The sequence below is a fragment of the Cucurbita pepo genome, chromosome 9 (assembly GCF_057944985.1).
Source record: "Cucurbita pepo subsp. pepo isolate OVF chromosome 9, ASM5794498v1, whole genome shotgun sequence".
NCBI classification, from domain to species: domain Eukaryota; kingdom Viridiplantae; phylum Streptophyta; class Magnoliopsida; order Cucurbitales; family Cucurbitaceae; genus Cucurbita; species Cucurbita pepo.
This window is the reverse complement of record NC_141806.1, coordinates 921460-949457: the sequence shown is the minus strand read 5'-3', so window position 1 is coordinate 949457 and position 27998 is coordinate 921460. Positions and strand designations below refer to the sequence as shown.

Sequence of the window (27998 nt, the reverse complement as noted above, 5' to 3'; positions counted from 1 at the left end):
TATTTGCTAGCGGTAGGCTTGGATTGTTATAGTGGTATCAGAGCTAGATATCATGTGATGAGCTAGTGAGGACACTAGGCACCCTAAGATCCCACGTTGGTTGGAGAGGGGAACGAAACATTGCTTATAAGGGTGTAGAAAACTCTCCCTAGTGAACATGTTTTGAAATCATGAGGCTGACGACATTACGTAACAGGCTAAAGCGGACAATATCTGCTAGCGGTGGGCTTGAACTGTTATAGTGGTATCAAAGCCAGACACCATGTGATGAGCCATGGAGGACACTAGGGACCCTAAGATCCCACATTGGTTGGAGAGAGGAATGAAACATTGCTTATAAGGGTGTAGAAAACTCTCCCTCGTGAACATGTTTTAAAATCATGAGGCTGACGACATTACGTAACAGGCTAAAGCGGACAATATCTGCTAGCGGTGGGCTTGAACTGTTATAGTGGTATCAAAGCCAGACACCATTTGATGAGCCATTGAGGACACTAGGGACCCTAAGATCCCACATTGGTTGGAGAGAGGAATGAAACATTGCTTATAAGGGTGTAGAAAACTCTCCCTAGTGAACATGTTTTAAAATCATGAGGCTAACGACAATACGTAACAAGCTAAAGCGGACAATATCTACTAGTAGTGGGCTTAGGCAGTTACAGTGATATCAGAGCTAGACAACTAAAGTGGACAATATCTACTAGTGGTGGGCTTGGACTGTTACAGTGGTATCAAAGCTAGACACCAGACGGTGAGCCAATAAAGACACTAGACCTAAAGTAACATGGTAAAGCAGATAATATCCGGTAGCGGTGAGCGAATTTAAAATCAAATCAATAGAAGATATGGGTAAAGTGAAAGGCGTATTAAATTGGGAGACAAAATCTAATGGTTTAAATTATTCTCGAATCAAAATATGAAAAATAAAATGGAAATGGAAGTAAAAAGCAACGTTTATTTGATAACCTAAAGTTGACAAGTTGAGAGTTTGGATGCTTTATTACCAAATTGCTTGACTTTATATCAAAGATGCCACATTATTAAATTATTGTTTTAAAGAACAATATTGAGTCAAAATCATTACAAATAAATAATTTACATTATTCATATACTTTTAAACAAAATCATTTTTTTTAATTAAATAAATAAATATTAGTATTATTAAGTTGGTAAGATATATATGTGTGACATGTGGTGGTGCCAGCAACTATATACTATATACTATATTATTATTATTATTATTATTATCATTTTAATTTAGGGTATGAAAATATCACAAAATTTGGTTGCAAGTTTCCATAATGTGCTGTGTCTCAACCACTCACCTAGTGGACCCTTCAATTGTTTGTGGCGCCATCATTATATTTAATTAAACCATATTTTAAAATTTAAATAAATTATATTCTTGGAATAAACTTGATTAACGCTTTGAATTGATTCTATCCTAATCTATTATTCGCTTTGTGGTTGTGCATGTTTAGTGGTAATTAATGAGATTAATTAATCATAATGATTTCAAAGATTAATTAATACCCAAAACTTATGTCTCCAATGTTGGAGGTTCAAATTCAATCACAGTGTGGGACTAGTGTTTCGGATGTCTTTCTTTGAAAATTGTCTTTTAAAGACAGTACTGGACGGCACAAGTGTGACAATTCTGTGCTCCAGCCCATGTGTTAGAGGTTGGACGTCTTTCTTTGAAAATGGTCTTTAAAAGACAGTACTGGACGCACAGGTGTGACAATTCTGCGCTCCAGCCCATGTGTTAGGGTTGGACGCCTTTCTTTGAAAATGGACTTTAAAAGACAGTACTGGATGGCACAGGTGTGACAATATTGCGCTCCAGCCCATGTGTTAGAGGATGGACGTTCTTCTTTGAAAAGGGTCTTTAAAAGATAGTACTGGACGACACATGTGTGATGGTATTTCGCTCCAGCCTATGTATAAGAGGTTGGATTATGCGCCTACAATCTGGAACTTAAGAGAACTCGGATGGATGGATGTTTGGGATGTCTCAATTAGATGATCGACACATGGGTCAGTACCCAACAGATGTGTTCGACCATAGTATTTTCACAATGATATGATATTTGTCTACCAAACACTGTGTGTGCGATTTCCCTGCCCTATTCTCCAGTAACTTCAAGGCTCGTTCAACCAAGGTTGAATTTTCACTTTCTTGTGTACGACATTGCTATTCAATACTTTTTTTTTTTTTTATTCGGTTTGATTTTCGTTATTCTTTCTTTTCACATATGTCTTTGTTTGGATCGTTTTTGTTCATAGAGGTTATTTTCTCACCGATATGAGACTATATTGATATGAACGATGTAATGTTTGAACAACTGGAGTAATGAATATTATCGGGATAGTGTTTATATTGCGGTGATATGTTTAAAAGGAAAAAAGAGAAAGAAAAAGAAAAAGGAAGTGAGAGTAAAGCAATGAAAATGATATAATTTAGGGTTTATTGAGGGCACATCTATAAATGATACCCATTTATAGAATATGGGTATTTGGTGAACCACTAGAGGCACCACCACCTCTGAAAGGTGAGTTTGCTGGTGATGCACTTTATGCTCCCAATGGACCACCCAATAAAGCACCCACCCAGCCCTTATGGACCCTTTCTTTTTAACTTACCCTCTTCCTTCACCACCCACCACCCACCACCAACCTGCCCATTCCCCTCATCCATCCGTCACTCTCGTAGTTTTAAAATACAAGGAATTTTCATATCCATCCGTTACGTATCATTGTCAGCCTCATAGTTTTAAAATGCAAGAGGAACTATTTCGTGGAATCTCACGATCCACTCTCTTGGAGATCCAGCGTCCCAATCCACCCTTTTGGAGGCTCACGTCTTTGCTGATATATCGTCCATATCTGGCTCTAATATCATTTGTAATGGTCAAACTCTACTATTAGTAGATATTGTCTGTTTCATTTTTATGTTTCTACACTCTTATGAGAAATATTTCGTTCTCTGGGACTCAAAATGTTGTATGAATTTATGAATTTTAAAAAAATATAAAATAAATAAAAGATGAAAACGTAATTATAATAATTCAGCGGTCAGCTCGGGACATAATTAGGTGGCAATAAAGTGCAGTGCTAAGTGGGTGGTCAACTCATCTTACAATAATAATAATAATAATAATAAAGTGTAATTATTAAAGAAAATAAAATTAAAGAAAATTAAAATTGGACCATTCTGTGTCGGTGCGTACTCGGCCATGGCCCAATAACCATTTTAGGCTGCTTTTCCATCTTCGGCCCAATGTTCTCGCAGGCCCAATACAGAAATTGCCTATTTTGGGCTGCTTTTGCCTCTTTTACCCTTATTTTATATTTAATTATTAATTTTTAATTTGAAGCTTAATTATTGGTATTACAAATCCACTGATATTGTCCTTTTAACTTATTACATATCCACGTCAGTCTCACAATTTTAAAACACATCTACTACGGAGAAGGTTTAGCTCTACTCAAACCAGAGCCAAGGGAATCTCCCACATCAGTTGGAGTAGAGAACCGATCATTTCTTACAATAGAGTATAAAACTCTCTCTATTAGACATGTTTTAAAACTGCGAGGCTGACGACGATACGTATCAGACCAAAGCTAACAATATCTGCTAGTGGTGTGCTTGAACGGACTAAAACGAACAATATCCACTAACAGTGAACTTGGGTTCTGACAGCGTGCAAGTTCATTTCATTTCTTCAACACAGATAGCAGAGTGGTAAGTAAAGTTCATGCAGAAATGTCCACTCAGTGAGCTATGAATGTTCAAATTATTGGGAACTATAAGTGTTCTAAACAACAAATCAATCGAAACCCAGTAATTGGGGATGCAGTTTCAATGGAAGAATGAATGAGAATCAATGATATATATATATATATATATATATATATAAACTATTCTTCCATGAAAAAATTTCGAGTAAAATCAACTCCTCTCCCCACACCTCCCTAAGCAATGGTTGAAAATATGTAAAGAGAGCATGGGAAATAACTCATCACCTACAATATATATCATCTGTAGAACAAGAAGAAGATGAAGAACAAAGAAGAACAAACCCATCTTCAGCAGTGGTTTGGTTTGGTGTGGTTTGCTTGGTTTTAGCATCCCATCACAGCACAGTTATACACAAAGCTAGCAGATAGCTTCCTCGCAAGCAAATCCCACCTTGGAGGGCCTTCACTTGGCACCCATGAGTTCAGCTCTATATACCCTTCCCCCATAGCCCTCGGTCCACCAATTACAATCAGCCTATCTCCACATGCTCTAAACGCAAGCCCCCAACCATTCGTTGATACAGCTCGTTCAGGCAACCTCCCAACAGTATACCATGTCCTTCTCTCTTTGTCATACTTCCTAACCTCCATCTCAGCGTGATCTGCAGCATAGAGTTCATCATTCACCACAGCAAGAAGAGGGGGCGCTTCAGCTGCTGCTGGCATATCACCCTCCCTAGCTGCAGCGCTACGCCCAGGCGACATGTTGGGGATTTCAGTCCATTTTCCAGTGTCTAAATCGTACTCTTCACCGCATGTAAGAACCTTAGCTTCACTTCCTCCCACTCCACCAATGACGTAGAATTTCTTGTCCATGAAAACCCCAGAACAAAGCTTTCTGGGTTTGGTCATATTTGGAAGGGTCACCCATGTTTTAGTCTCGGAGTTGTAGAGCTCAGCTGAGCTGAGTATGTTGCCATTTGAATCACACCCACCTGCTAGAATTGCTATCTCTCCTCTGCTAGCAGACCCAAACAAGCATCTGGGGTCATTCATACTAACCCCAGGACACCAGGAATTTGTCAAAATACTGTATCTATACGTGACATGGGAATTCAAATCCTTACCAAAAACAAGAAGGTCAGTCCCCACTCCTAAGGATTCCTTATCAGAACACATGAAGCATTCATTAGAATCCATTCTGGGCAGATGCATCCATCTGCGCTGAATTGGATCGAAAGCTTCCCATTCAAGAAGATGACAAGAGAAATAAACCCAATGTTCAATCACATCATTCAAACGCCTCAGTTTGTAAAGCTCCCCGGAACGAATTAACGAGCGAAAACTTCGATTCAACGATGCTAGAGAACCATAATCCGACCTGGAGCAGCGAATTAAGCAGTTAATAGAGTTGTCTCTGCCAATGGAAGAGATTAGAGAGCCCGAATCAGAACTGTCGCTAGAATCCCATGAAGATCGAGGCCTGACGTTTCTATGAAGTTCATCAGCATCATGATCTGATGGGCGCTTACCGTTTCCCATTCCGGCCTCGAGGCGATAAGTTAAGTTAAAGCAAGGCCACTGAGTTTCGTGCGGGCAAGAGCTTGAGAACACCCTCGACGCCAGGAAGGAGCGATCCTCCAACATATCTCTCTCAGATGCAACCAATAAAAACGGAGAAATTTCAGAATACCAATCCGATCCGATGTTGCCTTCTCTTTCCTAGTCAAAAAGAAAAGAAACCCACAGATTTAGAAACCTAACTTTTGAAACCCAGATCGTGAAATAACCGAGAGAGAGCTATGGCTGCCGAGATGGGTAAAAAAATTATCTAAAAATTCCAGGAACTTTTGAAGTATTAACTAATAAACAAATGAAAAATTCTCGCACTGAATTCACCAAACCCATAATCTCAATTGTAATAAATAATCAATAACACAATGCCGAAAAACTGGACCCAGAAATCAAAACACCAACAATTGGGGGAAACAAAAAACACGAACAGAGAGGATGAACTGACAAGCTTGCGGCTGCACGCTTCAAATGAAATAAAAAATGAAACAAAACAGATCTCAAAAATCTGTATAGAGCCCAGAAAAATCCAATAACAATTGAAGAAACCAAGAAATCAAAATCTACCCATCTTCTCAATAGCGAAAATCAATGGAGAGATCTGGTTAGAACAAGGGTATAATCACAATTAAATTATGTACTAATTGGAAACAAGCAAGGAGAAAACAAAATAGTAGATGGGATGAGAGGAAATCATAAGAACATGAACAATAAAAAAGAATGTGAGAAGGGGAACTTACTTAAATAATGGATAAGAGAAGACAGAAACAGGATATGGATTGGAATTTTCCAAAGGGAAAACTATAAAAAATGAAAAAAAAAAAAGCTTAAGGAACTGGTATCTCTGATTTTGGCGTTCTTCGTCCTCTGGATTCTCTCTGCAAATCAGAGAAAACAGAGCGAAAATGAATGAATGAATGAAGGAATTGGGAAATGGAAATGGAGGCTTTGGATTTTGGCTTTCGAGCTCTGAAGTTCTTCTCTCTCTCTCTCTCTCTCTCTCTCTCTCTCTCTCTCTCTTCCCCCTTCTTCTTCTTCTTCTTCTTCTTCTTCTTCTTCCTCTTTCCGATCTTAAATTATTGAACAAACCCACGAAAAATAAAAACACGGGAAAAGGCGGAAATGGGTCCCACTTCTTCCCCGTCGACTTTCTTTCTTCTTTCTCCTTTCCAGAAGTCGGCTGGTATGCCCTCCAACGGCGGCGGGTGCCGGCGACTGTGTACAGTCCGGTCCAGTATGTACGCAGAGAAGATAAAGAAGAGAGAATTCTCCGGTACTCTGCCACCGTCGAGGCGGCGGTGGATAGAGTTAAAAGTAAAATTTAAAAAAATTTCCTCCACAAAGTCAAATTTAACGGACCTCACACTCACAGTAAATTTGTGTTGAAGGAGGTTTGATACACTGCGCACCATCTAAACCTACTCCTAATGCACTCGCTTTCTTATTGGGCGGCTCTTTACTGGATTTGACTAGTCAAATCCAGTATTAGCCTCTCATTAATCACACTACTAATTGAGGAATCCATGTCAACTCTAGTCAACTCTGGCTGGCATACCCTGCTCTTCCTTCCAACCCATTTATTACGTCATTATTATTATTAACAAAAACCTCTATTTTATATTTTAAAATTATCCCATTCATTCACTAAATGAGCGAGAATTCTGTAGCTAATTAATTTAATTTAATTTCTGCACTAGACTTTATAACACATTAATTTAAATAACCTGAGATTAATATCTTATAAAGTCAACTCTCCATCTATTGTTGGGGAGAAGTCGCATTTACTTTTTTTTAAAGGAATTTATAAGGAAAGTAAAAATACGAAATAAATAAATAAATAGATGGTAAAGCTGTAATTTATTGCAATTAAGGAGGAACTTTTAGAATAAAAGATGCTTTTTTTTATTTTTCAATTTTAAAAAAAATTAATTTAATTTAAACCCCTAAACCAATGTATAGTTTGACTAAGCAAGAGAAGACACGCGACAGCATGAGTGGACATGTAGGAGTGGGTCCCACTCTCAAATTTTTTTTCCATTATGACGATTCTACCCTCATTCTTGTGTAATAAAGGGCATTAGTCAAAATCAAGTTAAGTTACGTCTCCGAGGGTTCCCATGGGATTTCCACCGACATGCGTTCCGTTACGGCTCTTGGGGCGTTCCCACCCAAAACCCGCTTTTTTTTTTTTTTTTTTTTTTTAATAATTAAATAAATAAAAGTGAAAATAAATTATTAAAAACATGGTTTTAATAATATGATTTGTGACCTAATTTTTTTTGGAATAACTTGATAAATAATAAAGTAAAGGGTATGAATTAAACCACCGAGAAAAATACAAAACGAAACGGACATTTACCTATAAGTTAGGCTCGGATAGGACTTATATATCTTATCTAGTAGATACTGTCCGCTTTGATTCATTACGCATCTGTTCGGGATAAGTTTTCATACTTTCATAAGACATGCTCCATCCTCCTCTTCAATCGATGTGGGATCTCACAATCCACTCCCTTGAGAGCCCAGCGTCCTCATTGGCACATCGACTCGTGTCTGTCTCTCATACTATTTGTAACAGCTCAAACCCACTACTTATTTTGGATTGTTATGTATTGTGTCCCTCCCACTTACGTGAGATCTCACATTTCATATCCTAATATTTTGACATCTCATATCCAAACTTATTCATCAACTTTGACTTATAATTTAATACAACAATTTGACTACGATGTCAAATTTGAACGGTCGTTAAAAGAATTTAATTAGATTATTGAAATTTGTAAAAAATAAAATAAAATAAAATAAAATAATAATAAGTATTATTTTATAATATATGATGCCTCCAACTCCATTCTCCAAGAATCAAATTTTGGAAGTTTTGGTTGGTACGTATCCTTTGCAATCCAATCATATCGGTAGTTGCAAAATTATTTTTATAATATATAGTTTTGCATCTACGAATTACGAACCACATCATCAATAAATACCAATAAGAAATAAATTAAAAAATAAATATTAATTTAAATATAAATATATAAAAAAACGTAATTGCTTGCGTAATTGCATGTTTAATGTTTTTCTTTTCTTTTTTTTTTTTATTTTTAAATTTTTAAAATTGATATTCTATTGGTAACTATTTAATATAATTTTATTTGATTTTTTGCGTGTGATAAATATTTTAATTTTAATTTTCATTAAGGAATAAAAAGAGATTTATTTCCAAATGTGTGTTTAGTAAATTAATTAAGCAATAAAAATGTGTGGAAATAAGAGCCACGTAATTAATTAATTCAAAGCCTAATTCCACTCTCTCGATTGCCTCAATTTATTTTCTCAAACATTGGTCAGTCCAATTACCACAATTTTTTTTTTTATTATTATTATTATTATTATTATTATTATTATTATTATTATTATCTCAAACAAAAGAAAAATAAAATTTAAATTTAAAAGAAAATAAAACTTGAAAATCACGCAACTTGGACTAATTCAACCCGCCAAAAAAGATTCCGGCGTGCACTAACCACTTGCTATAATCCGTCTCCCTCACGTACCGAGGAACACATTATCCAATCCCGGCTTGCCACGTGTCCATCATTTGTGTGGTCTCGTGAGCATTATTGGACGGTGAGAAAGGTCTTTATGACTAATTGCAATTCAATGCACCCTGTCCCAACCCTTTTCTTTGTTTTATTTATTTATTTTTTTTTTCTTGCTTTTTAAATTTTTTACATTATCTTTTTAACTCAATAATTTTAATTCATCTTCAAAACCTTCACTTATAATTTACTATATTATTGAAAATAACGTTTTTTTTTTAATTGTCGATGACTTTGATGACCCCTTAGACACACTCTCCATGTTAGTCAACCTGATGATGGACTAGCCTCGTAAGCATATTATGAACCAGGAGTCTGGATCATCATCAAAATTGAAACAACCAATACCATCTTGCGTTTGAGTGAAGGGAGGCATGTCTTCGACGTCGTGGTAAACCTCACATGGTACAACTTTCTCATCTACTAGAATATCCTCTTGAACACATCTAGGATAAGGAGGTGGATAAATAAGGATGTTATACATATAATGCACCTACTTCATAATTCATGGTCATTGATGTAAATTATGGGCCCAACAATGTTACGAGATCAAATCTTGTTGCCATGTAGAACTAGCTACAACTATGCTAAGCGTTTGAATAGCAATTGACACGTTTGTTTTCAAACTATAGCTCATTGTTCCAGTGGCAAACTGTGGAATAATAGTGCACTCTCTCAAGCATGTGGAAGTTTTTTATCTCAACTTTTGAGTGTAGTGATGAAGTACTCGTTTAATTGACTCAGGCCTAATACGAGCATCCGCATCCAACCATACAACATGAAATTCATATTTCGTAAAAAAAAAAAATAATAAAAATAAATTTGAAGGGAAATATATATATAGATTAAAGGTAAAAAGTAGAAAGAAACAAAAGAGACAAAGTTAGGGAATTGTCAAAGTCGAGGAAATGTGAAAAACTATAAATTGTTAGAAAATGACTTTTATGTCCATACCAAAAAAATGAATAACCCCACCACTCATTTATAGCTTTCACGGACCTTCTCAAAATGCTACACATTCAACGTTTATTTTCCCCTTCCATTAAATATGCAAAAATCCTTCCTATTAATCAACAGGGGTAGAGATGTCATTTAACCTACGAGGTCGAGATTCTAGACAACTCGCCCTAAACGAGGTGAAGAATCCCTTGAGAGAGGGAAGGAGGAAGCGAGAATAGATTTCTGTCTATGAACTAAATGGGACCGATGATGGAGATTATCTTCCTCGTCTCTGTCTCATGTAATAATATTAAAATTGAATTTTTAGAAATGATGTGAGACAGTGTATTGTATTTTTGCTTATTAGATGTATTATATAAAAATAAAGATCCTATTAAAAAATAAAAAATTAAAAGAAAAATTTGATCCCACAAATTCTTCGTAGTAAATTGAAAGATTCGTGAAAATAATATTAAAATATGAGGCAGAGATGAACATGGTTTTTAATTATGATATTAAAGAAATTTTAATCTTTTATATAAAAAATTTAAGATAAGATATTTTTGAAAGGTATTTTAAAAACTTATTAAAGCATTTTCTATCCAAAACCGAATATAATATTTTAGTGATTTAAAGTGTCATATAAATTGCGTATACCACAAGAATGAAAAACTAAAAGAAAAGCTCAAAATTCATTCAAATTACTCAAATTTTGGTTCCTTCTTTCCAAGGTGTATGCACTTTAATCTTTAATCTTTAATCTTTCTTTTATTTATACGTAACTAATTACAAATAATCAATTAAATTAATAAAAATATTCTTAAAGGATTCCTGCCCAATAATATTAAAAGTTTGAGAGTATTTTTAAAACAAAATCTTAAAGAATTCCTGCCAAAGTAATGGATTATATATATACAAATATATTAGAAAATGTAATTAGTTAATTACATATTAAACGGTGGATTTTGTTAGAGAATGATCATGAGTTTATAATCAAGAAATACTCAATTTCATTAGAGTGAGGTCTTTTGGGAAACCCAAAGCAAAGCCATGAGAGCGCCATGAGAGCTTATGCTCAATGTGGACAATATCATACTATTGATACTATTGTGGATAGTCGTATTCATCTAACAGATTTAATTTATTATATTATATGTTATAGTTTGTGTTAGATGATATAAGTCTCACATCGGCTAATTTAGAGAATGATCATGAGTTTATAATCAAGGAATACTCTCTACGAGGCCAAAGATGAACAATATCATACCATCGTGTTCGTCTAATAATTTATTGATATATTGAAAGAGTGATGGATGAAGGAGAAAAAGTGGTGAATTGTTTGTTTGAAAACGGAAGCAACTTTTTAGAGCCGCAAAAGAACGAAAGAAAGAAGGCCAACTTTGAATGCCTTTCTCATTCATGGACTTGCTTTACTATAATATTCTGCGCCTAAATCTTGACCATCCCACACCATTCTTACACCTCCATTCAAAGATAACACCCCCACGTTTTCGTTTTTAGGTATCAATCGGATTCTCACAACGCCATCGCCAACCAAACCCAGTTTTTTGGTTTTTGATTCTTTGTAATGGAATCAGGTTCCTCACGAATACTTTGATTTTGATTGAGAAATGAATGTGAATCGTGCACCCCATTGTTGCAGAATAATTCACTGTTGAGGATTGTTGGGAGGGAGTCTCACGCCTCTTGGGAAACTAAAAGTAAAGTTATGAGAGTTTATGTTTAAAGTGAACAATATCATACTATTGTGGAGGTTCGTGATTCCTAACATAGTATCTGAGTGATGCCCTTAACTTAACTCGGTCAATAGAATCCTTAGTTGTTGAACAAAGAAGTTGTAGCCTCGAATGATGTACTTTGTTTGTTTGAGGGCTCTAGAGAAGAAGTCGAGTCTTGATTAAGGGGAGGCTGTTCGAGAGCTCCAATTAAAGGAATGATCATGAGTTTATTAGAAGTAAGAAGAGTGGACGACATCATACTATTATGGAGGTTCGTGATTCGTAATATTTGCTTCTTCGACTTTGTACACAACTTTTTGGTGGGTGTTCATGGAATAATGCAATAATGGGATTCCAAGATAGATAATGATTGAGAGATTTTAGTGTTAATATTGGGTGTAAGTAGCAGAACAGAATACCCTCTGACCTTATCCCTCTTGCTCTTCTTTCATTTGGTAAATGACTCAGACACCACGTTTCTGTAATCGGTGGAATCTCCCCCTCTTATTCTCCCTAATCTAATAACTAATCCAATTCTCCTCCTGTGTCTTTGTTGCCTATCCACATCATCCTACTAGGCTTCACCTGCGTGTGAAGATGAAGATTAAGACTAAGACGCTGGGCCTCGAAAGGGATAGATTTTGAAATTCCACATCGGTTAGAGAGGTAAACGAAAAGGGTGAGAGGTAAACGAACGGTTGGAGAGGGAAACTGTATGTTACTCTCCACAATGGTATGATATTGTCCACTATGAGCATAAGCTTTCATGGTTTTGCTTTGGGCTTCCCAAAAGGTTTCGTTCCAATGGATATAGTATTGCTCACTTATAAACCATTGATCTTCCACTAAATTAACCAACGTGGGACTCACTCCCAATCATTCTCAACATTGTAATAGTTCATGCTCATCGCTGGTAGATATTGTCCTCTTTGGGTTTCCTCTCAAGGTTTTTAAAACGCATATGCTAGGGAGAGGTTTCCACACCCTTATAAAGAATGCTTCGTTCTCCTTCCAACCAATGTGTGATCTCACAGGACCGAAGCATTTCTTATAAGGGTATGGAAGCCTCTTCTTAGCAGACGCGTTTTAAAACTTTCAAACCGTGAAGCATACGACGATACGTAATGGGCCAAAGTGGACAATATCTACTAGTGATGGGCTTGGGCTTAAGTAGTTTTATGATCTCATCTCAGTCATATGTAGCGTTGGTTCATCCATGTGTCCTTCCGAAGCTCGGACATCGCATCTCAAGATTAAAGCATGAAATGAAACCCCCACATGAGTTATCAGATTTTTCAAATCCAAATCTTAGGACACACTGTTTGCTGGTGGACCAAGCCATATGCAAAATAAAATAGATGGTAAGCTGAGTGTGGGAAAGAAGAACAGGTCCAATAAAACTGATACACATATAGGTGGCCCAGTGCCAGAAAAGCTAGTGGATTTGTGGCTAAATTAGGCCAGCCCATGCAAGACTGAGATATACATGTATAGAGAGGCATGGCAGTGGCAGAGTTTGGGCTACACATAGTGATAGCAACAGGATGGAGCTGTAAGACAGCGATTGAGATGGGAGGTGGGGGCGATGTGTTTGAAGAAACCTTAAGAGTTTTAGAGGTTGAGTTGTGCTAACCAAAGGGCAGAGGGGAACATGAGCACATGGCTATGAACTTCAACACTGTGCTCCCCACACACTCCTTACATGGATTGTTGATGCCTTTCTATCACATCATCTTCTTCTTTACCATCAACTTACTGCCCATCAATTCCCATCGTCTTAGGAAAGCCTTTATTATATGCATATGATTGCTTACTTTTCTCAGCATAAAATCAGGAAAAATGCTCACTCTTACTGTATTTATGCACTAATCATCCATCAGACGTGTCAAACAACTTCCTTTTAAGCTTAATATATATATATATATGACAAGCTTAGCCAACTCTTTTTGTGTTCATCAAAAGGTTTACCCTTTTTTTTTGTTGTGTTCTTTTAGATCTTGATCTTTCAATCTAGGAAGATATGTTTGGCTGATAATGGAGTTCAAAACTTTGAGTAAATTCAAGTTGAATACTTGCTACCTTTCATTTTAAAAGTTTATATCAAACAAGGTCACATGTCAAATCTATGTTGGAATACTTTAGGTAATTATTTATATCTAATACGAGCATACCACAACATGATATAAAATGTTCTGTAACAACTCAACCCCACCGCTAGTAGATATTGATTGTTTTGGCTCGTTATGCATTGCCGTTAGTCTCGTGGTTTTAAAATGCGTCTTTTAGGGAGAGATTTCCACACCCGTTTTGTTATCTTCCACCAACCGACGTGGGATCTCACAATCCAATCTCCCTTGGAGGCTCAATGTCACGGACGTACTTTTTTTAACTGTTCAGGCATTGTGATCTTGACATGAGATTAACCTTAAGGGGAACTCAAGCTTCAACTACGTTTTTCGCCCGGTTTTGTGGCTTTTTTAGATATTAGGCGAGATTTGGCTTCGTCCACTGAACATTGATTGTGCAAAATCCAAGCTTGTTTGACCACACATATTACTTACGAGTGCATGTTCAATCGTCTGCGACACAACCGACTTGCCTCTACACTAGGTCAAGTCATTTGGCTCAACGTTGCCTCTACACAAGGACAAAGTCTCTCAATTCAACATCGCATCTCATCTTGTTATCTTGGTTTCCAATCGACATGGCACATATGCCTTGACGCCATCCCAAGTCTCCGAGTGTTGTCGGTCATCACATCTCACTTGGTCATGCCATTGAGAACGGCCCACGTGTCGCTCATCTCATTGAGACATCCCGAACATCCATCCATCCAGGTTCTATCAAAGCATTGACCCTCTCGTGCCCATGCCATGTCGTTTACAGATACCGTATTGAATAACAGTTGCATAATTCAACCTCTGACACTCGGGCTGGGGAGCAGCACTGGCACACCCAGTATTGCTTACTCGTTCCCCTTATGCTTCAACTTCTCTTCAATGCCCATTCTCTATGGTGTGTTAGATGATGCACCATCCTCCTTGGTCGCATCATGGCACTTGTCTAGGCCCTCGCATGGCCAAATGGACGCCACTTGTGGGTCGCCTCTTCTCTTGTCACAACATGAGGGTCACAATCTACTATCTTCATAGTTAGGTTGTGATGTTCTCCCCCACTTAAACTAGTCACCGTCCTCGATGACTTACTTGGGGGCACAACCACTCCTTAGACGATGACATCCAGCGTTCTTGCTGTCACACCGCAGTATCTGGCTCTAATATCATTTGTAACGGCCTAAGCTCACCGCTAGTAGATATGTCCGCTTTGGCCCATTACGTATCGCCATCAGTCTCACAGTTTTAAAACGCATCTTTTAGGGAGAGATTTCCACACTCGTTTCATTCCCCCTCCAACCATATGGGATCTCACACATTCAACTTCAATTAACATATCAAAGATTTGAATCTTCCACTCTACCAGCAGCAACAACCATGTAAGGATGATTAAATAATTTAAAATTATTAGAGATGCTCCAAAAAAGTTGGGGAACACCCGTAAACGGCTTATGACAGGCAATGTCCTTTGGTAACAAAGTTGTGCAGACAAGCCTTAACCAACACCCCTCTTCCCTTCTCTTCCTCAGGCCACGAATCCAATGGCGTGGACAATGCATCGCTGATCATCCTCATCCTCACAATTAGACTCTTCATCAACCCCTTATCTCTTTCATTTGCATACAGTTCCAACATTGAGCTTAATTATTTTCGTGTACCATATCAAATCCTGTATCCAAACTTAATTACATAACATGGGTGTGTGCAGTGCTCTGAAGCTGACATTAGGAGGCCCGCTTACTCTTAATAGCCATAGAACACCATATATGTGCTTACATGCGCAACCAAGTTGAAATTTTTAGCCCCAGTTTGGAGACAGATCGAGCAGGGACGGTATGGCCATGGCCGCATGCTGCTTTCCTTCTTATTTCAAGCTTATAATAAGCATATTAGGACTGTGGTCAAGTTGTCCTGTTCGACCCCAACAAATAGTGGATTACTAATTCTATAAACACTTGGAGTTTCTTTTCATGGATCCCATATCACTTTGTCCATCAAGATATCATCCCTCTTCTTCTAACACCTGCTGCCTTGCTAACATCAGTATAGATTTAGCATAGCAGGTAGCAGCCCACAAGCCTTCTTCTTAAGTTTAGACCATAATGTCGTCCAGAAGCTCGCGTTCTAGGCGCTCATCTGTGCCTTCTAGCAACATTTCTGATGAACAAATTGCTGATTTGATCTCCAAGTTACAGCAACTCATCCCTGAGATTCGCAATGCCCGTTCCTCCTCCAGGGTATCTCTGTTTTTCTACACTCTGTTCATGTTTATTTCAGAAATGGGTTACACCCACGATCTCATTCTTCTTAATTTGTGGGGTTTTATAGGTATCAGCTTCAAAGGTTCTTCAAGAGACCTGCAACTACATAAGAAGCTTACAAAGAGAGGTGGGCGACTTAAGCGACCGATTATCAGAGCTGTTGCTATCAACTGACCCTGAAAGTGCTCAGGCTGCCATTATTAGAAGCTTACTCATGTAATAATGAATGATCTATTATCTCTATCATTCTTCTTCTTCTTCTTCTATAGATTTTGGTCTTCATCAGCTCAGATAATATGGCATATGCCTACACACAATTATATATATATATATATATATCGTTGTTATAAAGCGTATAATAAAAGGGCTTGTCTAGAGTTCGTTTTAAATCATATGAATTACCATCACTATGCTCTGAGATCAATTTTGTTTATAATTTTTTCAAAAGGCCGCCGGTTTTGTTCTATCTTATTCATGGTTATTATCGTTATCTTTCCTTTCTTAGTGTTGTTGCTTTATAAAGAAAGTCTGAATGAGCTTTAAAGTCCTCTGTTTTGGTGCCCACAAAACCCCATTTGACTGTGACACCACAGAAGATGAGGAGAGTTCTGAAAGTTGTTTTCTTTTTCCCTTCAAAACAAAAATGTCGAATTCCTGCACGTGCCAGTTTGTGTAGCATTTAAGACCATACCCTTTTCAAATCTCCTCTGATTTCCTAAACAGTTCATATTCTCTGGTGTTTCTTTCTGAGGAATTATTGGGAGTGACAGTTCTGAACGACCCTTTTTCTAGCCACCATTAATCATGGGGTTTTGTTAAAAAGTATGAAGAACATGAGGATTTAGGATAATATAATGTGGAAAACTCAAGCTAAACGTAGTTAACAATGTATAAACGAGGTTGCTTTATGCTTGAATAAGAGAAAAGAACAGAGGATACCCAAGTCAAAGCGTCAGAGTGGAAGAAGCTCTCGTGAGTTATGAAAGTTAGCAGGAGGTAGCAGAAGATCCCCACTGACAAACAGAAGAAACATCGAAGCCCCAAAGTCTTGTCGACCGACTGCTGTCTTTTCTGCATAACCTTTCATAAAATTTTAATGGTTGGTTCCATAAATGGAATCCAAAGAAGAGGAAGGCGGACTTACTTCATATGTTTGTTTCTGAGTGAATCGCTTTTGAATGTGATCCATTCAAAGAGGAGCCTCTTACCCATTAAGTAATTTGGTCTAAAGTTCGTAGACCCAGATGTTTGCAGGCTTAAATTATGAATCAAAGAAGGCCCATTGTTCAATCTGAAGCCCAGCTCAGCCCACTGAGCTCTAAAGTTCTTCAGTTCCATTGACGCCTCTTTTTCTTCAGAAACTTCATTTTCTGCTAGTCAATTCGATTGTCTCCTCTGCAAGTTACATTTCAACGGGACAAGAGACGAATCAATTTACTGTTGCAGCGAAAACATGAATCCTGGTGGGTATACGGTTGAAGTGACGGGCTTGTCTCCTAAAGCAACGGAGAAGGATATCCTCGATTTCTTCGCTTTCTCTGGCGCAATCGAGCTCGTTGAGATTGTGAGGTATTCATTTCTTCCAATTGGGAGTTTGATTTCATGTCCTTGACTCAGTAATTCCATGATCCATATATTTAAAAGACATCAATAGATATTTCTAAATGTGATCAAGTTTGAAGAGGCTGTTTAGTAAATCATACCTTGAAATTATGGCCTTTTTGTTTGATTTTGTTTTAGTTTTTTGTTCTTTCAAAAGCGCTTGGTGTTAGGATTTTTGGTTTCATGAAAACAGGTCTGGTGAAGATGCCTGCACTGCATATGTGTCATTCAAAGATGCTTACTCTCAAGAGACTGCTTGCCTGCTGAGTGTGAGTATTCAATTTATAAATCCTGAATTAATCAATGTGTTTCATGTGGCAGTTTTGATTGCAAAAAGAAAAAGAGGGGCATTTTTTGTTCTTCTCAATTGGAAAAACTGTAGGCACAATTGGCTGTGGCGTGTTGTAAGACTACTACTAGCAGATATTGTCTGCTTTGACTCGTTACGTATTGTTGTCAGCCTCATGGTTTTAAAACGCGTCTATTAGAGCCATACACCATCTCCATACCCGAGCTTATAAGAATGTGGAAACCTCTCCCTAGTAGATGTTGTGAGGCTGACGGCGATATGCAACGGGTCAAAGTGGACAATATCTGCTAGTGGTAGTCTTAGGTCGTTACAAATGGTATCAGAGACATACACTTGTACCAGTGAGAACGCTAGCCCCAAGGGAGTTGGATTGTGAGATCCCACATCGGTTGGAGAGGAGAACCAAACATTCCTTATAAGAATGTGGAAACCTCTCCTTAGTAGACGCGTTTTAAAATCGTGAAGCTGAAGGCAATACGTAACGAGCCTAAGTGGATAATATCTGCTAGTTGTGGACTTGAGCAGTTACTAAGCAGTGAAGGGTCCTTTGGTTTCCTCAAGTAACGCCCCTTCGTTAAATCGACAACAATGATTAGAATCGAAATAACATAGAAAATGGCTTTCAAATAATATAAATTGCTTCATCATCATTGAACTGTAAAAGTGTGGTTTTGGCTTCATCAAATTTGAAGCAGCCTTAATAGGAATTTGCTACTGCGCTCGAATGTTCGACATGGATGTAACTATGCGTTCTATTGAAAAGAAAAACGGACCCGGTTATTATTGTATAGAGATGGCATTTAAATGTGCTAGGCACATGCAACATTGTTGTTGTTGTTGAATCTGTGATTAGAGAGATAACAACTTTGTTATTATTTAGAATTCATAATTTGTAACACTTATTGTTGAATCTGCAGAACGCATTTATCTCACCATCTTCTCTTTTGCTGCAAATTTGCATTGTTTTTAGGAATGAACTTGATGGAATTTTTACTATATCAAATGAATTTCCTCTTGGCATCAAATGATTAAGGAATTTCTATATGGATACTTTCAGTTTGTGCGCTTCAACTGTCTGAGTTTGATCATTCTGTTTATGTTCTGTCTACTATTTGGTTTTCAATCAACAATCATTTCTGGAGATTTGGTTAATGATCATGTTGTAGAGTCCAATATCTGTTCATTGCAGGGTGCAACAATTGTAGATCAACGAGTGTGCATAACACGGTGGGGACATTTCGATGAAGAATTTGATTTCTGGAGCAGGCCTTCCGGTGACCATGAAGAAGACGGTACTCCTGCTGTAAGTGTCGAAAATCGACAAATGATACTCATTAGTTTTTTCCAACTCTTGAAATTTGCATATGTTTAGTTCCTATGGTCGAACTTGATTAATTGACAAGTTCTTTATCGTATAGTCGGCTCAAAGAAGTCAGTTTGTTTCCACCGCTGGAACCGCAGTGTCCATGGCCCAGGACGTAGTTAAAACCATGCTGGCCATGGGTTACGTGCTGGGGAAAGATACATTTACGAAAGCCAAAGCATTTGATGAATCTCATCAGGTCTCAGCAACCGCAGCAGCTAAGGTAGCTGATTTGAGTAACAGAATTGGCCTTACTGACATGATTGGTGCAGGGTATGAAGCGGCTAAAACCATGGATGAGAAGTACCACGTATTGCAGACAACCAAATCAGCTATATCAGCCACTGGAAGAACAGCTGCTGCTGCTGCTGATACGGTGGTTAGGAGTAGCTACTTCTCCAGGGGAGCTCTTTTCATGTCTGATGCCCTGAATCGAGCTGCCAAAGCTGCAGCTGACTTGGGTAGTCGTGGTCTCGAACATTAAGACGTTAGAGAGTCCTTCTGCTCATCCATTGTAAATAAAGCACTGATATTTTATCAGAACGTACATTCATCTGAAAGCTGTATGTATAAATTTTACATTTCATAGAGTTCAATCACACCAGTCATTTGAACCTCTAAAATTTGCTAAATTTTAGCCTCTGAATAGTCAGTAAAATACGAGTCGAATCGTCTCCCAGATTGTACTTTTTACTATCCTGCTAACAGATTGTCTTCTCCTTAATCTGTTTGTTCGTCGAAGTTACTCTCGAATTCGAAAGACTTATTTGGTTCGTTTAGACTGTTGTACTGTCTATAGGGAGGCCATATGGATGGATGCATGATTTGGGCGCAACAAGAATGAAGTCCCGCAAGCAATATCATGTTTTTGCCGCCTAGGATGGTTCCTTCCAGCTGCAATTGTCTGAGACTTGCAGCTCACTCCAGCAGGCAATAGCCTCCTACAAGTTACAGGTCGGTCTGGTCTTTAATTTTTTTGCTGTCGACTGCGGTCTCATCGACTAGACATCGAACATGCATTTTTATTATATGATTCTTGGCATTTAGGCAACAAGAGGCATAAACTCGAATGTTAATGAATTGATTAACTCTCAGCCATAACATTTATGTCCATGCATTGCACAATATTCCCACACACTGTGGCTGTATTGTCATGGTCGGAGTTGATACATTAGGAAGTGATCATGGCCCCTTCTTCTTTATTAAACAGCATCTTCCCTGTATGAATCAACCATTTTCTTCTACGTTGAAAAACATCACATCCCATAAAATAGAAACTGTTTTACTCGGATTGAAACAGCCAAGCTAACACTGTTGGTAGGCTAAGCACGATCCGGGAAATATTCAACCTGATTTAGTCGATTCGAAACGTTCTTAAGTGAAAATTATGGAGTTGGAAAAGGAAATAAACAACAAAAAAAGGAAAGTAGAAGAAGGAGCTTGTATATTCTGAGTTTTGCAGAAAATGATGGTAGAAGGAGCAATTATGTTGGGGCAATTGCAGTGTACAAAGTTTTGTTTTTGGGGGTATCTGAAATAATTGTCCTTTGGAAACTGTTTGGACCTTTTTGTTGCTGTGATGGGTTAAGAGACAGACCCCCTTTGGCTGGTGGGTCAGTCATAGTGTGCCATTGTTGGTGTGGGTCTTAGCAAATAACAGTGACTTGAAGAAACTGAGTGAGCCCCTAGGAGGGAAGTCATTGTTCCTCCAAAGGAGACTCCTGCCTCCTTTCCTACACTCCTTTAACCAACACACCTGCTTTCCCTTCCTTTTACTCACTTCGCCAGCCTTTTATGTTTATCTTTCACTCAACTCATCGAGGGAGAAGCTTTAGATCTATAGATTACGTATCGCTATCAACCTCACTGTAACGGCCCATGTCCACCGTTAGCAGATATTGTCTTCTTTGAGATTTCTCTTTTGGGTTTCCTCTCAAGGTTTTAAAACACGCCTGCTAGGGAGAGACTTCCACACCCTTATAAAAAATGCTTCGTTCTCCTCCCCAACCGATGTGGGATCTCACACTCACGGTTTTAAAATGCGTCTACTAGGAAGAGGTTTCCACACCCTTATAAGAAATGCTTCGTTTCTTTCTTCAATCGATGTGAGATCTCACATAGTGTCTATGTCTGTCGCCCTCCTCAAGATGAACGTATCTGGAGGCCTCGACCCCTTGATTTCATCTTTCTTTATGTTAGTGAAGGGAAGGAGATGACGTCTTTTCATCACTATGGAGAAAACAAAAAATGAGGTTCACATCAACCTTATTTCAATATATCAAAAGACACACACACACACATATCTATGTGTGTACCAATCTTATCCTTTCCTTCCTTGCATCCTACGTTATGTTTTGTAAAGCATTCCAAATCCTTCGTCAAAGCAAAGGGCCCAACAGCATGAATGGCCATCTCTTCTTCACTGATTGGCAGAAAGCAGCCATCTGCTTTAAGTGATGGGTTTTTTTTTTCCCCTTCTTCTAAGACCCTGTCCTTCCAGATTGGAGAACACAGGAAAAGTGAAAAGTGAGTCTGTAAAACCATCAAAATTTCTCACCATATCCACAGATTTTGGTCTAAAACTGGTTAGAATAAGAAGTTTTTTTCGAGTACAGACAAAGGAAACTAAGATATAAACGTTTCTCATAAACGTATGAATCCAAACAAGAATTCAAGTCACATCCATCACGATGTTAATCTTGAAAGAACTTTATTAACAAGTTGGATGAACCATGATTGAGCAATGAATTAAGAATGATTAAGCAATGAAGAAGGAGGGTAGAATAAGCCAGGAGTTTATGTAGGTGGACAAGGAATGAAAATCCCTTCAAAAAATAGATATCTTATAGTGTGTTGTAATAAACAAACACCTCTTTTTCTACTAACAAACACTATAATTATGATATCCAAAAAGAAGGCAGACCATTGGAAAGGCCTTTTCAACCTCATAAAACTTCTCTTATCTAATTAAAGCACTCCTTTAAAAGAATACAAAGCCTTGTTTGACAAAAGAGACCCAAAACTGTAAGAGTTTGAATTTCATCTAAATAAGGAAGCAATGGTTAAAGAAGCTTTCTTTTCCTTCACTTTTTCAGAAGACTTTTGGAATCCTAAACAAACTCACTGTTCATAAATGTTGAAACCAACCAGGATATTGTCCCTACCAAACCAACGGCTCAGATTGCAAATACCATCTTAAATTTTTTATTAAAGAAACAGTAAACTAAGGCAGTTGTTGGGGAATCCCTATCGCTGCATTTCTTTCCTGACTGAAGGGGGAAATGAATATAGATTTATAGGAAGCAAAGCCTTCAGAGAGGTTAATTAAATAAATAAAAACATGAAAGAGAAAAATTTAGTGACGTTAGAGAGATGAAGCACATGGGATCAATCAGTGTCAGCTGAATTCACCAGAAGCATGAACACATGTGGAGGAGAAGATTCAGATTATTAATTAAAATTTGTTTTTTTTTTTTTTGTTTTGAAAAACTGAGGAACAGGGCAGGGGGAAGAACATGGATCCACCCCATTCCAATGGGGCAGTGCAAAGCTTCCAACTCATAAGACATGTGATGATGCAGCTGAGAATCCTTTCTTTTTCAAACTCACTATTTTCCCTTATAAAGTGGAGTTTTATGGAGTCTCATCATCACCAGATCCCTGTTTTCCATGTTCTCTAGGCTTCATTTTGATGGATCTCTTTCATATTTGCATCAGTTTTTACTGTCTAGATTTATCCATAAACCCACTGTTGGAGAAGAAAGGATCTTATATACAATTCCCATAATCAACGTGCATCGTGTTCATCATGTGTGGCTGCTGATTAATCTATTCTTTAATATTGAACTATTTATGGGACCAAATGATGGCTTGGAATTTGCTTTGATGGGTCCTATTTGGTCTGTGTTTCTTTGTGTCCATCTACATTATGGAATCAATTCAAGTTAGAAGAATGAAGAAATACTGATACCCAAACAAGCTTTTGGGACTGGATCCTCTCTGCTTAGTTAGCTATTCATTTTTGCAGTTAGCATAACCCTTTAGCCTCATCCCTTACTCCAACTAACTTCCTCTTTTCATGCATCCATCCATCCCCACAATGCCCCACTTCCATTTCTCTCCATTTATAAACGCTACCAAAATGCTAATATTTGCTTCTTGTAACAGCTCAAGCTCACCGTTAGTAGATATTGTTTACTTTAGTCCGTTACGTATCGCCGTTAGTCTCACGATTTTAAAACGCCTCTACTAGGAAGAGGTTTCCACACATTTATAAAGAATGTTTCGTTTCCCTCTCCAACCAATGTGGGATCTCATAATCCACCCTCCTTTGAGGCATAGCGTCTTTGTTGGCACATCACCCAGTGTTTGGTTCTTATACCATTTGTAACAACCCAAGCTCACCGTTAGTAGATATTGTCTGCTTTAGCCCGTTACATATCGCCGTCATCTCACAATTTTAAAACGCGTCTACTAAGGAGAGGTTTCCACACCCTTATAAGGAATCCGAGATTATTTCCTTCCCAACCTCAAACCTATTCAATCTTCATCGCCTCTTTATTAAATGGATGACAAACAAATCATAGTTAAATTGTTTTGAGTCATTGTCAACATAAGCTCTCCCTAAGCTCTCCTTAGTGCACTTATAGGTTCGGAATCTCCCACCCCACGTAGTCGTTAGAAATTCTTGATCATGTAACTATTCAAACCCACAAGTGAAATGGTAAATTGTGTCTAGATTAGAATCGACATTTAGAATTTAGAATTTGAATTCGACACATATTTGGTATCCTCTACACCCTTACAATATAGACAATTTTCTTGTCTTCATTTACACGTTTTTAAGGAAAAGTCACCCAACATAAGATCGTTGTAAGTCAAACTCATTTAACTTCAAAATTCTTATAAATCCTATCAGTACAGACACTTCACAGTTAGATACTCCACTGTTCAAATGCATTACAGAGGTAGGGTGGAAGGAAATAGTATGAACAAATGAGAGTGGGGGAATTTGCATGGAAGTAAAGAAGAAGAAGATAAAGTGGAATTATATAAGTGAAAGAGAAAAGGACAGAAATTGGACATCATGAAGACGTAATACCATCTCCATAGCTCATCCTCTCCTCTTAGTTTCTAAAACAAAACTTGAAAGAAAGAGAAAGAGAAAGAGAAAGTGAAAGTGATGATAAAATGAATGATGGGAAATAGGTTCGTCCTGGTGCACGATAGCTGTTGGTGGGTTAGGTAGCAACCCCTGCCCACCCCTCCCTCCGGACCCATCCCCCTAGATTCCTGCCCCCACCGCTCCACCTAAGACTTCCACCCAACTCACTCACTCCCTCCCTCCCTCCTTTTTCTTTTCTTTTCTTTCTTTCCTTCTTCAACCAAAATCAAAAGTAAATAACTTTTTCATTCTTCTTCTTTCCCTTTTCAAATATGTCACCTATACCAAGTTTTCTCCTTTTCTTTCAAATCTCCCACTTGAATTTTGTTCTCAAGGCTGAGGAGGTGAGAATTGAAGAAAAGGGACGTTTTTGGATCGAGTTGAATACTAAGTAGCCATGTTCATAACCATTTAAGCTTCGATTTGTGCTTGTTTTCTCTTCATTTCTTACCGTGACGAACTCTCAATCCCCCCTCATTTAAAGGCTTTTAGCAACTAATTAGGAATCAGAAAACTTGAAAATCACTTTACCCCTTCTTCTTATTTATATGATTGTTAAAAAAAATGTGTTTTTCTTTTTCATACAACTGTCATGCATTGTTAGATAAAGATCTGTGGCAAACGCCATTGGTTCTCTCCGGAAAGATATGGAAAAAGTAACCTTTTAATAACACCTAATCATCAAGATTTGACCGACTCACAAAGTCTTTGATATAAACTCATACCTCTTAATTATTGCTTCTAACTTACTCTCCTTCTAATTAATCATCACCCTGGTTTTGTTAGAACTGAAAATTACACTTCTGTGAACGTGTTTAGTGTTAATTACAGAGCTTACTGATACTAAATATCTGAACTTGATGAAAAATGTTTCCATTACTGCTGCTGTTTCGGTTGATGTTTAAGTTATTATTATCTTTCTTTCTCAATATCCGTACAGGATCTAAGTTTGTAATTAAAGCCACCCCGATTTAAACTTATCCACAGTATTGTATTCCTGCCCTTACAAAGCAAAAATGAAAGAGAATCCTGCAGCTCAATACGAGCTAAGAACTGAGATCACACGTTCTCTTTCTCTCTCTACGTATCTATAGAGAGAAGAAGTAAGGCAGCCATTGGTAGGAGCTGAGATGGTATATAAACCAATATTTCACATATAAATGCCTCTGATCTCTCTTCTCTCCATTAATTGAAGCAACCCAAGTGAGCAACTAAAAAAGAAACAGAAACCCAATTCATTCAATCCCACTTCCATTAACAAGACAAGATTCCGGCCGCAGACGGCGGCGATCGCAGCTTCGGCAGTCATCATGACAAGCAATGGGATGGCTTTTTTTCCAGCAAATTTCATGCTACAAACTTCCCATGAAGATCATGATCATCACCACTCTTCTCCTCCATCTCTCAACCCAATTCTACCTTCTTGCACACCCCAAGAATTTCATGGTATATTACTCAATGATCTCTCTCTCAGAATACCATCTTTTTTAGTTCTTCACAAAATGAAAAAAGGTCTCATCTTTGAAATGGGTTTTCTTTTTTGTTGTTGTTGCAGGTGTTGCATCATTTCTAGGAAAACGATCCATGTCATTTTCAGGAGCAGAAATGGTGGAAGAAGGAAATAACGGTGAGGATGAATTCTCTGATGATGGATCACAGGCAGGTGAGAAAAAGAGGAGACTTAACATGGAGCAAGTCAAAACACTTGAGAAAAACTTCGAACTGGGAAATAAGCTTGAGCCTGAGAGAAAAATGCAGCTGGCTAGAGCTCTTGGTCTACAGCCCAGACAGATAGCTATCTGGTTTCAAAACAGGAGGGCTCGGTGGAAGACAAAGCAGCTAGAGAAAGACTACGATGTTCTTAAAAGACAATTTGAAGCTATGAAATCAGATAATGAAGCCCTCAAATCCCACAACCAAAAACTTCAAGCAGAGGTTAGCTTAATCACAATCACTTCACTTCACTTCATTAATTTCTCTCTTGTGTGTTGTTCTTGATCTTCAATATCCATTTGCTTGATCAGTTTTTGGTGTGGCTGAAATTTATGTTTGATATTAATAGCACATGAATAGATTTCTTGTGTTGCCATGCATGTAAGGAATGATTAGTTCTTTAGATTGAAGGCAAAAATATGGTAATGATGAGTCTATAAAGGTGCATATAAATGCAAGAGAGAGAAAGAGAGAAGGAAGTGATTTGGTAATATATGTATTGATTGGTGAATTTGATGAATTTGGGGGACAGATAATGGCACTAAAAAGTAGAGAGCCAACGGAATCAATCAATCTGAACAAAGAAACAGAAGGGTCTTGCAGTAACAGAAGTGAGAACAGCTCTGATAACATCAAATTGGACATCTCAAGAACACCAGCCATTGATAGCCCTCATCAGCATCAGCACCACCCAACAAACAGGCCTCTTTTTCCCACCTCCTTAAGGCCTCCAGCTTTGGCTCAGCTCTTTCAAACCTCCTCAAGATCATCAGACCCACCAAAGCCGCCACTTGATAACAACAATCATCCTCAAATTGCTAAAGAAGAAAGCAGCAGTTTGTCCAACATGTTCTGTGGAATGGATGATCACTCTGGTTTTTGGCCTTGGTTGGAGCAGCAACATTTCAACTGAATCATCATCGAAGTATAATAATGTCATAATATGAATATGTTTAATTTAATTGGATTTTTCTCGAAGAAATATCAAGATTTCTTCCCACCTCCTCCCCCCCCCATGAATCTGCAATGTTTTCCTGAGTTTTCTTCTCTTTTCCTTTCAAATCAACTTAAAAGGGTTGTGCTTTTTGGTGTTAGATCATTTGTCATTGTATAAATTAGTGGAATATATATTTTCAGGTGGCGGTTTTTGAGAACCCCTTTTGGAGGAATAATAAAGTTCTTATTTTTCTTGAAGCTTTTGAACATATATATCAGTATGGCTCAAGATGCAGCATGATATCAGCTAATTCCATTAAAAAAAGCTCTTAGAGACCTTATTTGCAATGATTTTTGGTGATGATTTGTGTGCATGGGCACGGTGAACAACACAAATCTACCATCAAGAGAGAGAGAAAGAGGGAATCAAACACACATCCCGAGAGTGGGAAGAAGACAAAGAGATGAAAGAATGGCAGAAGAAAACAAAGGAAGTTGGAGAAAATGGTCGTTCTCGTGAAGTGGACGTTAAGGGGGGGACGAGTTTTTCTTTATGAACACAAATGAAAGCCAAGAAAATGAATTTAATATTGAAGTGGTATCAAAGTTGTGAAAACTACAGCTCTGTGTGTGTCTGTGGGAGCTCTCATGTGAACCCACTGTCACCCACGCCGCTACCCCTCTCTCATTCACACCTTCTTACCTATAGCTGTAGCTATTGCTTCCAAGTTTTGATCTTCTTTTTTCTCCCTCTGCATATCCATTCCTTAATGTTTGGCTATGCTTTTGTACTTAGCTTCTCTATGTTCCAAACCAAAACACAACAAATGAAACTATCTTGTATGATCAAACGCTTGATGCATCTCTACTCCATTATCTTCAATTTCTTGGAGTATCCAACTTCATATCTTTTGGAAGCTTGCAATCATTTACTCTTTTTCTGTC

The 27998-nt window shown here is 37.9% G+C and overlaps 4 protein-coding genes across 5 annotated transcripts; 3 read left to right on the top strand and 1 right to left on the bottom strand.

Annotated features, from left to right (window-relative positions):
- Positions 1-4010: 4010 nt before the first annotated feature.
- Positions 4011-6630, bottom strand: LOC111801525 (F-box/kelch-repeat protein SKIP11). The gene is made up of 2 exons (XM_023685546.2): positions 6054-6630; positions 4011-5463 (listed from the first exon to the last, which is right to left on the bottom strand). Exon 2 carries the CDS (start codon positions 5386-5388, stop codon positions 4126-4128), a length of 1263 nt encoding a protein of 420 aa, XP_023541314.1. The 5' UTR covers positions 5389-5463; positions 6054-6630; the 3' UTR covers positions 4011-4125.
- A 7149-nt stretch (positions 6631-13779) lies between these two features.
- On the top strand, positions 13780-17072 carry LOC111801522 (transcription factor PRE6-like). The gene is made up of 2 exons (XM_023685545.2): positions 13780-15941; positions 16033-17072. The coding sequence occupies exons 1-2, from the start codon at positions 15807-15809 to the stop codon at positions 16183-16185; spliced, it is 288 nt and encodes a 95-aa protein (XP_023541313.1). The 5' UTR covers positions 13780-15806; the 3' UTR covers positions 16186-17072.
- Positions 17073-17224: 152 nt separating this feature from the next.
- Positions 17225-19919, top strand: LOC111801521 (binding partner of ACD11 1). Of its 2 annotated transcripts, XM_023685544.2 has the most exons (5): positions 17225-17534; positions 17761-17836; positions 19067-19180; positions 19296-19439; positions 19513-19919. In XM_023685544.2, the coding sequence occupies exons 1-5, from the start codon at positions 17419-17421 to the stop codon at positions 19669-19671; spliced, it is 609 nt and encodes a 202-aa protein (XP_023541312.1). In that variant the 5' UTR covers positions 17225-17418; the 3' UTR covers positions 19672-19919. The 2 variants fall into 2 exon arrangements, with proteins under 2 accessions (XP_023541312.1, XP_023541311.1); XM_023685543.2 differs by having other exon boundaries at positions 17232-17534; positions 19296-19919.
- Positions 19920-25375: 5456 nt separating this feature from the next.
- On the top strand, positions 25376-27311 carry LOC111801520 (homeobox-leucine zipper protein ATHB-13). Its single transcript, XM_023685542.2, has 3 exons — positions 25376-25850; positions 25960-26339; positions 26650-27311. Exons 1-3 carry the CDS (start codon positions 25715-25717, stop codon positions 27028-27030), a joined length of 897 nt encoding a protein of 298 aa, XP_023541310.1. The 5' UTR covers positions 25376-25714; the 3' UTR covers positions 27031-27311.
- Positions 27312-27998: the final 687 nt, after the last annotated feature.

Excerpts from the sequence above, each read along its gene's own strand:
- LOC111801522 (XM_023685545.2), top strand. The coding sequence starts at position 15,807 with ATGTCGTCCAGAAGCTCGCGTTCTAGGCGCTCATCTGTGCCTTCTAGC. Across the intron at positions 15,942-16,032 it reads ATGCCCGTTCCTCCTCCAGG|GTATCAGCTTCAAAGGTTCT; the intron begins GTATCTCTGTTT and ends GGGGTTTTATAG.
- LOC111801525 (XM_023685546.2), bottom strand. The coding sequence starts at position 5,388 with ATGTTGGAGGATCGCTCCTTCCTGGCGTCGAGGGTGTTCTCAAGCTCT.
- LOC111801520 (XM_023685542.2), top strand. The coding sequence starts at position 25,715 with ATGACAAGCAATGGGATGGCTTTTTTTCCAGCAAATTTCATGCTACAA. Across the intron at positions 25,851-25,959 it reads CACACCCCAAGAATTTCATG|GTGTTGCATCATTTCTAGGA; the intron begins GTATATTACTCA and ends TTGTTGTTGCAG. Across the intron at positions 26,340-26,649 it reads ACCAAAAACTTCAAGCAGAG|ATAATGGCACTAAAAAGTAG; the intron begins GTTAGCTTAATC and ends TTTGGGGGACAG.
- LOC111801521 (XM_023685543.2), top strand. The coding sequence starts at position 17,419 with ATGAATCCTGGTGGGTATACGGTTGAAGTGACGGGCTTGTCTCCTAAA. Across the intron at positions 17,535-17,760 it reads GAGCTCGTTGAGATTGTGAG|GTCTGGTGAAGATGCCTGCA; the intron begins GTATTCATTTCT and ends TCATGAAAACAG. Across the intron at positions 17,837-19,066 it reads AGACTGCTTGCCTGCTGAGT|GGTGCAACAATTGTAGATCA; the intron begins GTGAGTATTCAA and ends TGTTCATTGCAG.